The following is an 11852-nucleotide window of genomic DNA, read 5'->3' on the forward strand; positions in this document are numbered from 1 at the left end:
ATCAGCACCACTACGACAATCACGTGCACCCCCGCGATGATATTCACCACCACTACCGAGAATATCCGGCGGACGTAGTAGAGATACGCGCCGAGGAACATCCACAATCCGGCATGCACCTCGAGTGCGACAGCGGCCCACTTGACCCACGTCGCGGCCGGCGTGGGCTCGCTGAAGGCGAGGGCTGTGCGGAGCTCATTGCGCCAGCACCACGCCACCCAGCTGATCGCGAGAAAGATGCAGCCGCGGTGTAGCGAGTTGCCGGTCTTTCCGAGGCGCAGATTGGTCTGCCCGCTGAAGATGCCGCACGCCTTGTCTTCGTTCCACCGGATCCGGCGCCGGCCCCCCCATGTCAGCGGTGAGCCCGCGTCCGTGTAATTGTCGTCATTGCTGTAGGGCCGCAGGAAGCTGAGCCCCATGGCCGTGGCGAAACTCGGGTTCGCAGTCCCGCCGAGCGCGACGAAAAAAGCGATCATCCCGCCTACCACTGTGCTCCAGATCCAGGCGTATCGCTGCGAGCCGAGGTAGCCGCCCCCGTCGATTTGGATCTCGCCTTCAGAGAGGTTGATCTCGTAGTAGGTTAGAAGTTTCTCTTGGTCGTCGATGGGGAGGGAGGAGGCCGTTGAACAAGTCGTGTCCTTGGTACAGTCCATCAAGGGTGTGGGAGGCGGTCGGGGTGCAGCGAAGGCTTCCGACCGCCTGATCGGGGCTGTCGGGAGTGGTTCTTCTGCAGCATCGTCTTCTTTCTCAGATTCGAGACCAGGCGGGGACGGTGGAGCACCGGCTTTCTTGAACAGGCGTAGGTTGAACTGGAAGTTGTCGGTAGTCGGCAGCAGTCCCTGGCTCCACCGGTATATCAACGGGATGAGTGGGTTAACCGCGGTCGCACACGGAAACTTCTCGGCGTAGATGAGCATCGCCACTAACTGTCCGGCGTGGAATATATCGTTGCGGATGGTAGATCCCGGTGCCGCCTCGTCGGACGTGTCGGTCGGGTTCTCGACGTACAGCCGCAGTTTGTCCCCCCCGTGTGACCAGTTCAAAACCTCCTTCGGCCAGTCCCGGTAGTCCTTGACCGCCTGCACGATCCTCTGGCAGCTGTAGAGCTCGCCGGTGGCGACGGCGGTGTCGCCATCGCCGTGTCGCAGTACCCACGACGCCTGGTAATTCTGCAGGCCTCGCCACAGCAGCAGCAGAAGATCGGCACATGGGCAGCACGCGTATCGCACGTCGAACAGCGTGTCGAAGAGGACGGTGGTGGCGGCGTCGATGTCTACGGCTGGATTCGCTGTAAAGGTGATTCCAATCTGGAGCCCACAGGTGGCCGGCGCCTCGATCGTCATCTTGTAGATGAAGTTCCCGCTAGGATCTGTGGGCGGCATCTTCGTGAACTTCGCCGTGGGACACTCGCCAGCCTTGTAGACGGTCAGGATGTCCCACTCCCAGACGCCGGACCGCTCGTCGTCGTCGGTGGTGTACTCGGACAGTAGGTTCCACTTCGGTGCCTTCAGCGACGACAGCACCAGAACGTTCACCGACTGGCCCACGGTGTCACCCGCCCATAGTAGGCGCTTGATGTACGGAATGCGGTGGAGCCCCGGCCGAGTGCATGGCGGAAAGGAAGTATCGTAGTTTCGCTGGAGAGCGGACTGGGCTGCAATCCAGAGTCCGACGAAGAGGGTGAAAGCACCGGGCGGCCAGCCACCCAGTTCGGCGACCGGTTGTTGTGCTCGAACTAAGTCCGCTGCGACCAAGATGCCGACGGCGAGGATGAAAAGCTTTCGACTGAGAAGAAGGATTGAAATCCTAACGAAAGGAGTAAACAGGCTCATTGAAGTGGTGACTGGGGGCTCTACGAAGCCACCAGCGTTTAGTTGATGTCGCTGAGAAACGAAGCCCTTTGATGCCCAGACAATGAGGAGCACAGTTAATATAGCTTGTTTTTGTGGGTCAACTCTCTACAATATCCAGACTCCCCCACAGCACGAGCTTCGGCGGCTTTAGGCCCCAGCCGGTAGCGATGGCATCACCGATCCGATTGGCGGAAGCAGGCGTCTGCAAGAAATATGCATGCCACCTCCGAGCACCCACTGGCTGGAGAGAACGAGAGGGCTGCTAATCGACACAGCTGTAGATTTATCACTGACATACGTGCTCTGCTCCGCTGCGCGTGAAGTAAGTCAGCCTTCCCCGGGCGCATCACTCGCCAATTACTGCCATATACTGTGGTGCGACTTTGGTAACAGCACAGGGATGCCAGGCGCACTGACCGCCGGCTACTCCACGCCACTCCACTCCATCCCACTCCACTCTACCTCAATATACTCAACTGACTTCAATTAACTATTTTCTCCTCTCCTCTACCTCCCGTACATACGGTATTCTACCGAGCTTTACTCTCCTGATAGATGGAATCGAGATTGACTGCCGCTCGGTCTTCCAAACCCTACTAGGGTGAGCGCCATGGCGACCTGCTTGCTTCATGCGGACTCGCTGGGACCAATCGACACTCGCCAAATGGAACCCTGCACCTCCGGTGTGCTGCCTGCATCTCACTCCCGAAGGCTGAAGGTTGAAGATCCCCCACTCCGTATTCTATGTACATCGACATGAGCATTGACGTTGGGTCGGGTGACAGGTTGCAACTTGCAAAGTGCTTCTACGACAAGGTTGACCGTTCTAGCGGGATGCAGCAGTTGCTTCCCCGCTCCGAGGTTGAGGTGAATCCGCACGGTACCGCTGCGCACCGACTGGCGACGTAGTTTATGACCCGGATACGTACCGTACTTACGTATCTTTGGGGACTCCCATCCCGCCGCTCGCAACCGCCAGCAGCACCGCAGATTCGTGACTGCCCGCTGTCGCTTGGACGGTGATCTTTGCAGTTAACATGACGCGGCCTTGGAGAAGGTATTGCACGAACTGAAGTGAGCTGACATCTATTACACCATTCTATTGCAGGATAACAGTTGAAACGAGAACCCATGGATCTCAAGAGAAATCCTCAGATCGACTTGGTTGTCGACCGCATCATCAAGGCGCCCACGGCGACCAATCACCAACCTGGGCTGTTTCGGAGACAGTGGCCGGGGATGTGAAGAAAACAGCCTTAGCTTCCAACTTATCTCATAGAGCTGAAATGTTGGATGTTTTACTCGATTAAGGCATGCGCAATGCAAGGAAAACGCGAATGGCGAGAATTGACGAGTGCAAGGCTCGATGGTGGGATTCTGGAGGATCGGCCACCCTATCAATAAACGTAACAGCCCTCCACTACCCATCCGAACTATCGGTCTCAGCTCAAATTCGCTGTGCCCTACATATCCGGCGAAGACACAACTGGTAACTACATCGCTCTCGACACTGATGTGAAGCAGGCGAAATACGGGACGAACGCGTGCGGGAAGCCATGCACGAGTGATCTCCAGTGATCATCCTGCTTTCACGCAGACGCAAAGTCTGCAGGTCGAAACTGTCAAACTACACCACATTCCCGATCTTGGCACCAGCTTACCGATATTTCTCGTATTCCGCCATGGCCGGCATGTCTGGGCACTGCATGGAACTGTACTTTCAGTGAGCTGGACGGAAGAATCCCTATCCGAACACCTCCATGCGGTTATTTCGCCGCACGGTAGATACTACGACGGTACGGCCCCCATGTGTTGCGCTTCCTACTGGGTGTTGTCGACTAGCTATGCCTACTCGGAGACGCCTAGGCTGCTCTCCACGTAACCTGCCATACATCGGCCTAGGTATTAATGATGGGAAGTTGACGAATGACAGAAGAAGATGCCAAGTGTTAGCAAAGCCACGAAAACCTTCACGTCAACTCCATAAATCATTTCGCATACATCGGAACCCTCGATCGTTAAATACCCGAAAATACAGTTGGGAAATATTCGCATCAAGCACGCCGAAACTCAGTAATCTATCCTCTCGCACCTTAATTCACCACTCGCACACCAGGATAATGCAGCACCACGACCGTCGAAAGCGCGTGAGTCGCCGGCATACACACACTGTCCGTAACATCGAAACACCCGAAACACCTCAACCTGCCATCCACTTTCTCCCTCTACCCGTTCATTTTCGCTCCCGAGCACAGGCATCAGGTCTCGCGCCTTCGCGACTCACCGGCAATCCCGAGCCCGGGTGCGACGCCGTCCTACTACTCCTCTTCGATCCATTGCTGCTTAAGCCGCGAGAGATCCGTACATCGATTTCCAGGTTCCGCTACTGCGGCGCGATCGGTAGCCGAGTATTGGTATTGTCGTCCCTCCCCGCGACGTCGTAAGCGTGCTCCACCAGCATCTTCACAGCCCACGGGATCCCACATTCCTCAGCGAAGTCTAGCGGCCTGGACCCGCACAGATCTCCGGCGTCGATATTCGCGCCACGATCTAGTAACAATCGCATTACCGCGGGTTTCCGGCGCGGCGCCGCGGATGGAAGCGGTTCGGAGTCGTGGGCGAGATCGGTGGTCGTGACGGTAGTCCCGGAATGCAGCGGAAGGCGTATGGTGTCCTGCAGCTTCTTCGGCGTCGCATTGTCATGCACGGACACCCTACCGGGAGTGTGCACGGCGACATCGGAATCGTGCGGACGCGCTTGCAAACTACTGCCGTCGACATCCGAGGCGGCGAAGTGCAGTGGTGTCCTGCCTCGCTTCTCCGTGGCCTCAATATTGGCATCTAGATCGAGGAGTAGTCGTACGATGGACTCGGAACCGTGGCTGGCCGCGTGATGGAGTGGGGACATGCCATCGTTGTCCATGACGTTTATGTCCGCACCGCAGTCGAGTAGTTGCCGTGTGGCGGCGATATGGCCGTTCGTCACAGCGTCGTGCAGTGCCGCGTTGCCCAAGTCATCCAACGCGTCCGGATTTACCTTCAGGTTATCTATCAACATCTTGATCGTGTCGACATCGCCGCTCTTGGCGGAGGTGTGTAATAGCGAGACCCGTGCTGTGGGCGACAGTAGGCGGAGGCGCATCATTGTGCTAATCTTGAGGCCGCCCTGCCGAAGGCACTGTAATCTTATGAGAGTTGCAGTCGCGAACGATCCGTCTCCGCTACCGATCCCACTTGGTGCCTTCTGCTGGTACATGTGTCCGTTATTCAACTCGACGATATATACCGGCAGACAGACAATCGATATATTTGAGAGTTGCGCCAGGCTGAGTCCGCTGACCTGTGACCACTGAGTGCTCATCGTGTCGGTCGTGTGGAAGGAGTCGATCGACGTTTTCCGTGTTACTTTCTTGTACACCCGACTCTTGACCAGAGTTTTCTCGAACGCGCGATGAAAGGAAGCGGGCGTTCTATGCGAGGATTCTGTAAGGATGGAAGCGCCGTCCCCGACGGGAGCAGAGAGAGTGGCCGCCCTTGGGCGTACCGTTGATCTCGTCACGGCAGAGGATGCGTCGGGGTCAACCGCAGTAGCAGCGAAAGAACGCATCCGCCGTGCAACATCAGGGTCTAATAGCAAGTTCGCCACCATTGCTTTAAATTCGTCCGTTCCGATTTGAGTTTGCGGACTTTCGGGCAAGGCTTCGTCCCCCATCATGCTGCACAGCGGTATCAGCAACAAAGCAGCACAGCGGGATAGAAATGGCGGACTGACATCGAGAGTAACGCATCTAGCGGGCGCTTCTGGCTATGCAGGTTCCTGGAGATCCTATCGAGGCTCTGTCGACCCCACTGAGGACGCCGATTCTTCTTCCCGTCGCCACCGTCGTACTGCTCCAGCACACCATCGAGCTCGGAGAAGGTACACACGGTGCCGGTCAAGATGGTAACGAGGTCGTCGACCTCGACCTGGGACGCGCGATCCTGCCGGATTTCGCCATGGTTGGCGCTGGCCAGGAACGTCTCGAGCCGGCGGAAGATGACACGTAGTTCCTCGACTTCGGCGAGCAGGTCGCGCGCGATATGCGGAGCGTCGGGAACGTTGGAGAGAAAGTCGATCGCTTTGTCGCTGACTTCGAGGAGCCCTGCAACCGATGCCTCGACAGTTAGACCTTCCATTTGTAGTGTGAGACTTGAGTTCGTTGCAACCGATGCCGATGGAGCGGTGATGCAGGCCCCAGCTGTCGTGGTGTCCTACCCCGCCTATGTACTACTAGAGCCGCGCGTGTGCCACCTAGCAGCTGATGATGTTGCTGGTCGGTCATTCGTCATACATATCTTCACGTGTTCGCACGTGTTGCACAGCCTCCCCTGCTTGCCAAGTCGGGGCGCTGCTCACAAGCTCGAAATCAGAACCAACAGACTATTGGGACATCATAGAGACTCAGGCAGAGGGTAAGAAATTCTAAGAATGAAGTATGGCCAAGCGTGACATGGTATCCACAAACACAAAGAATGCGCGGCGAGGATCCATGATTCGCCCAAGGGTACAACCCGGATACAAAGCCGAGTGATGACCGTGACAATTGGAGATCGGAATATACACTCGAATACACCGCCGAACTCAAAGGTCACGCGTGATTTTGGTGCCTGAACGAGTGTCGCACTTCCTGTCGTTTCTACGCGTCCCTAACCGTAACTATTCTATAGCGAGAGAAGCTCCTCCTTGCTCCCAGCCCAAAAAACCACGCGGGGCTACAGCTACATATCCTCGTCCTTAGTCACCATCCGGCTGTGCGCCCGGTCTCATCCACTCACTCCGGCTGGCCTCGTTCCAGCCCTATCTAATCTAATCTTATCTCTCCCTCGAACGCGACAGTCAGCGAAAAACCGTCGCTGGCTTCGGGCTATAATAGCGCCAACGTGCTAGCGGCTGCTCCACTCCCGAGCCCACAGCCCTTGCCACCAATCTTCTGCCAACACATTCCGGCCACTATCCCTGCTTAGTATTCGGCGCGCACGACTCGTTCTCACGGCCGCGAAACCGGCGTCGGTGACTCGGTGGAGGTTCCAGCTGGTGGTCAACCGCAGGTGCAAAGTTATGACAGGGCCCAAGTGCTTCACGGTTGCGGTCACTAGATCGGACAAAATCCATTCGATGAAAGACATAATAACATTGGCATTTCGTCCAATCCACAGAAGGCAGAAAAGGAAAGGCAGAAACGAAAAATTAAATGAGATCCTTGATGCCACGGTAAACAATCAACTCTCGCAAAGTGAAGACAACCTCACGCTCAAATATGCCGATTCCCCTCCAGTCCTGCCCGATAGTACTCATCATCGCAAGACACGACATGAACTTGTCGTTCGCACTCCTCCCAGGTGCAGAACTACCGATCCAATCATGGAAATGTCCGTCGTAATCAGTATCTCGAAACGTAGGCGCGACGAGGTCGATACCGATAGCCGACAACGAACAGATAATGTCGCGACAGACAGTCTGGAACGATGATATCCAGGCCCCGGTCCGCGCATCCCAATAAACCGCTGCAACAGCAGCGTGACCGTTCCGCAACAGCGTATCCAACCTGACCTTCGCTTCCTCGCTCAACGCCTCCAGCTGCCGAACATCGATGACCCCGACCTTTCCTTTGCCGGTATACACACCCGGTGTTGGAGCCGGCGGCGGCGGCATGGGCGGTGTTGGTGGCGGCAAAACCGGCCTCGTGCCCCCCGAGGTAAGCCTTGTGATTTCCGCAGTGAGTCGCTCACACTCGGCCGCGAGCCAAGACTCTCTGACGAGTCTCGTGTTCTCGAGGCTCAACCGGTGGTTTTCGGCCCGAAGCCGGTTGTTATCCGCTCGAAGCAGCACATCGTCGTCGCCGGTGGTGGGCGAGCCTACTGCATAATCAAATGCGGCGCATCAGCTTCTGTCGCGTCACCGTCGGGCGATACTTCTCCTTTTCCGCGGTGAAACTCATTCGGACTTCGCATCCCGCAACGACCTCGAACTACCGTGTCGGACGGATGCTTACCTGCCATCTGAAGTGATCGTGACGATAACGGACAGTAAAGTTGGGTGGAACCGCTATTTGCTGCTGAAAAGGGCCCGATGTTCACTCCGCAGATGAATCGATATTTGCTCCGAAAGAGAATCGTGTGGCATGGACAGGAATGGATTGAAGCGTTCAGGCTGCGGATAGGCAGCACTTATACTTGTAGGTATTGCTCCCTGTTCCTGCAGGCTGCAGATGATGATGATCGTATGCCAAGTCTTCACGAGTCGATCGCATATGCTCTACACGGTTCTAACTGAACCCAGCGATCGCTGTTGCCACTTGCTATCCGTAGTTCCGACGACTGAAACGGAAACGGTGGCGCCGGAATCGTGCTTTTTGATGCGCGTTGTACAGCCGACGACGTAGGTATGCGATACCGAAGACGCTGTGAGATGAAAGATTCCCTTTCCTACGAATATATCTTCTACTCACGCTCTGTCTTCGCCAAACACCCATCATAATCCACCCCTTTACCGGTGATGGGTCAGACCACGAATGCCGACTACCTGCCCTCAGGACTCACGTGTATACCTACATTGTGGACATCTGTCGCGCTTTTACATACGCATAGGCATAAGTATCCGTCTTCTATTGTGCAGCACATTTCAATGGTACAGGTAAGCAAAGACACACACCTTGGACGGGTGCCTAGCAGTAATGCTACGGGAGTGGAAGTTTCCGAAGAGCCGTACGTATATGCCGTATTCACGGAAATCCACCGACTCGTCAAGATTCCCGCACGACACCGCGGAATTGAAGAACAGCGGTATATAGCCTGTAGGATTGCCGACACGCTAGGTACCCACCGGTGTCACTGTGGCAGTGCGGACTCGTCTCGTTTCTAACAGTGGCTACGGTCTTCCGTTCGATCTAGCTGTAGCTATCGGAGATCGTACGCCCAGATATCTACCGGTGATCTGCAGATTGTTGTGTCTTCGTTCTTGGCGAGCACAGCTAAGCTCATATCGTAGAGTAACTACAGATACCGGTAACTATAGGCAGTGTGTAGTCATCCCTGTTTATCTGATTAGATCAGTGGATCAGCCGTTGTCTCGGCCTATAGGTAACAGTTATACAGAGATGTACCTACCTAGATGCGATTATCGACGATAGATCTAATCTCAGTTAACAGGCGAGGATACTTGCTCGAGCATTCGGAAGGTCGAGATATCTGATTTTGTAAGATTATAGTATGTAGATCTAATTGAAAACCGGCCCAATGCTCTAGGTACTGCATCCATCAAAGACGCATTTTCCGTCGAGATTAGAGACAGAAGCTGAGAAAGAGATCCATCTCCGATGACTAGACGGAGCCCTATTTTTTTATTTAATCATCGTAGTATTCAAACTTACCAGATCATCGCCGTGTATTAGATGGAAGGCGGGGGTGGTAGCGACTTCCCGGCCTTGAGCCGAGGACGGGATGGGAGTTCTTCGGTAGGCAACTGATATTGACTTCTCGATCTCAGTGGGTAGACTCATGCATTAGTTACCGTATGATGTGAAACGTCCATCATCAATGAGTGCCCCACGGTGAGTCAATACCTTGATGACTACGTAGATTACATTCTGAATGTCGGTGCCTGGCTGGAACGCAGGTCATGGCCAACCGATAACTCGGTATCTAGCGAGCCGGATTTGGGCGTCGACCTATCGATAACCAGTCGGCATCTGCCGAAGGATCAGCCGTCATGTATCGGTATATACTAGTAGTCAAAATCCCGACGCTAAAGAAGTTTAGCCGGTTCTTGACCGGCGCAGTATGTTCAGCAGGAGAGTGATCATGGGTGATCCTTAGCCGTAGGAAACGCGGCTTTACTCTAGGTTCCTCCCTATGAGATTACAAGATGCAGCTACTCTCAGTCATATTTAATACAGCCAATCCTGCCAAGGGTAGATAACCATGTCTGTAGTTACTGTACTCCACCACAACCGTGGGAGCGGATCTCGCGCATGCGGTAATCAATAGTCTTGCTTCCCGGAGCCCCGAAGTCGGGTTTGTCATCGGCATAACAGAATATGTTGTTGGAATCAGCAGCTATATTACTGCCTCAGTTGAGGTATGTAGTCAGATTACCGACGTCGGGGGAATCAACTTTTGGATCCCTCGTCGTAGTTCATCCCTCGTTTGTCTCTCGTGTTCCTTCGTGGCGATGTTGAGACAACTTTCTACTACATTTTGCTCAATCACACCACCCAATAAAGCTACCACTACCACTGATGTGGTGATCTCCGGAGATACCTAACTCGCATTTACCTAATCTGGTGCTAAACCCGACATCGGAGACGCCTGTTATCTCTGCAAAAAAAGGAATTTTCGAAAAAAAGAAAATCCAATATGTAACCAACATCGTTTGGCGCCGCTGCATTCGAGTACGATCTCAATACTATAGACTGTAGGCTGTAGCACTTGGCCATCATAAAAAGAAATCTGAATTTGCTCGCCTTGGTCGGCGGTGGAGATGGGAAGTTTCCATATGCTCCCCGCTCACTAATCTGCTACGTCCATCGGTCGAGATGTTGGTAGATGGCTAGGTCCTACTCGCATCGCAAAATCCAACAATATCTATATACGAAAGAAAAAGGGATTCCGAGCACGGGCCATGTCTCATCTCAGCGGTCGGTGGCGAGCATCGAGTAATCATTGTGACTCAGAGCCTCGGGCATGACTCAGCTCCTCGGTCGGCTGTTGGTTCTTGATAAATATGATACGTGACCAATAGACAGAGTCCACATGCGTGTGCGACCGTTTGACACATGTAGAACCAGCCCCGCACATCAAGGTCCCCGCCATCATCGCCGGGCTGATGCAACAACACAACAGCCATAGTCGAGGAAAAAAAACACCCATATCCCTCGACGATCTCTGCGTTGCCCCGCACACACCACACACTACACCCACCAGAGTTGGCTTTCCGAATATCGCGACATGTATTGGCACAAGCAGACGGGTTGGTTATGTAACATGTTGTTTGGGGGCATGTTGTCGACCCCCGCAGGGCTGGGAAATGAGCAGCAGGATTTTCCCACAAGTGAGCAGGAGGAGCTTCAGGGCAGTACGGATGCAAGTGTGAGTATCGGCATCATGTGCTTCCTAATCGCGGCCGCTGAGATCTGGATGCCGACTACCGGTACGTACTAACTACTCTGTATAGTTGCCACTGGAGGATGCCGTCGGCACCGCGACAGCCGTCTTACTCAATAGTCTTCAGTCGAGTGAATGGTCAGGTCAGCCGAGAGATCAGCGTTCCGAACTGTGCGGGAGCGAACAGGAAATCCTGCACGAAATTGCCGGATCAAATATGAGGGTATGCAGTGATCCTTCATGACGTTTGCTTTCGGATGGCGACTGACAGCATTTGACATAGACGGTACTGGGGCGAGAGTCTGGCTTAACCCGTGGGGCGGGCAGCCTTCCGGACCCCCCAGACCTGTCTGGTAATGAGAGGAACCTCCATGATGGAGGTGGTGAATCAAGCGTGATGGTCAGTATTCGTTTTTGCTGGCGCCGAAAGTGAGATTTTTGGCTGACAATGATCGACATAGTTGACGTGGAATCGCGAGGATTCGATCACCGGAGAAGGCGCATCAGTAGAGCTCCCACGTGGTACAAACATTGGCGACACGACCAACACGTTTTCCCGTGAAGTGCCGAGCAACAGCGGGGACCTGCCAATGACAAACAATGACAACCGTCGGGTCTACAAGGACGCCAAGCACAACGAATTCCAGCAGTCGCAATTCAACGCCCCCGTAGCATTCGGTGAGTTGCCACACTATTCTATACTGTGATGGAGCAACAGTTCGCTGACATGTACCGTTTCTGCTCAGGATCTGTGGTTATCAACAACTCCCAAAAGGGAAACGAAGAAGTTTTGAGGGAATTCGGTAGGCGATCATAGTACATCATTCGGTTTTCCATAACTAATCGGCGGTGAAAGCC

The 11852-nt window shown here is 54.3% G+C and overlaps 4 protein-coding genes across 4 annotated transcripts; 1 reads left to right on the top strand and 3 right to left on the bottom strand.

Moving 5' to 3' along the window:
• BZA05DRAFT_414113 (uncharacterized protein) lies at positions 1-1832 on the bottom strand (the record flags this gene model as incomplete). The annotated part of the gene is made up of 1 exon (XM_051485241.1): positions 1-1832. A coding segment is annotated over one exon (1832 nt), but the record flags the coding sequence as incomplete, so codon positions are not given.
• Positions 1833-3833: 2001 nt separating this feature from the next.
• Positions 3834-6200, bottom strand: BZA05DRAFT_267071 (ankyrin repeat-containing domain protein). The gene is made up of 2 exons (XM_051480191.1): positions 5626-6200; positions 3834-5569 (listed from the first exon to the last, which is right to left on the bottom strand). The coding sequence occupies exons 1-2, from the start codon at positions 6027-6029 to the stop codon at positions 4237-4239; spliced, it is 1737 nt and encodes a 578-aa protein (XP_051334440.1). The 5' UTR covers positions 6030-6200; the 3' UTR covers positions 3834-4236.
• A 779-nt stretch (positions 6201-6979) lies between these two features.
• Positions 6980-8133, bottom strand: BZA05DRAFT_414119 (uncharacterized protein). The gene is made up of 2 exons (XM_051485242.1): positions 7886-8133; positions 6980-7751 (listed from the first exon to the last, which is right to left on the bottom strand). The coding sequence occupies exons 1-2, from the start codon at positions 7890-7892 to the stop codon at positions 7081-7083; spliced, it is 678 nt and encodes a 225-aa protein (XP_051334441.1). The 5' UTR covers positions 7893-8133; the 3' UTR covers positions 6980-7080.
• A 2518-nt stretch (positions 8134-10651) lies between these two features.
• BZA05DRAFT_468176 (uncharacterized protein) lies at positions 10652-11811 on the top strand (the record flags this gene model as incomplete). Its single annotated transcript, XM_051487840.1, has 5 exons — positions 10652-10979; positions 11065-11217; positions 11278-11394; positions 11456-11672; positions 11741-11811. Exons 1-5 carry the CDS (start codon positions 10839-10841, stop codon positions 11809-11811), a joined length of 699 nt encoding a protein of 232 aa, XP_051334442.1. The 5' UTR covers positions 10652-10838.
• Positions 11812-11852: the final 41 nt, after the last annotated feature.

The sequence above is a fragment of the Tricharina praecox genome (genome assembly GCF_024521635.1).
Source record: "Tricharina praecox strain CBS 144465 chromosome Unknown BZA05scaffold_84, whole genome shotgun sequence".
NCBI classification, from domain to species: Eukaryota; Fungi; Ascomycota; class Pezizomycetes; order Pezizales; family Pyronemataceae; genus Tricharina; species Tricharina praecox.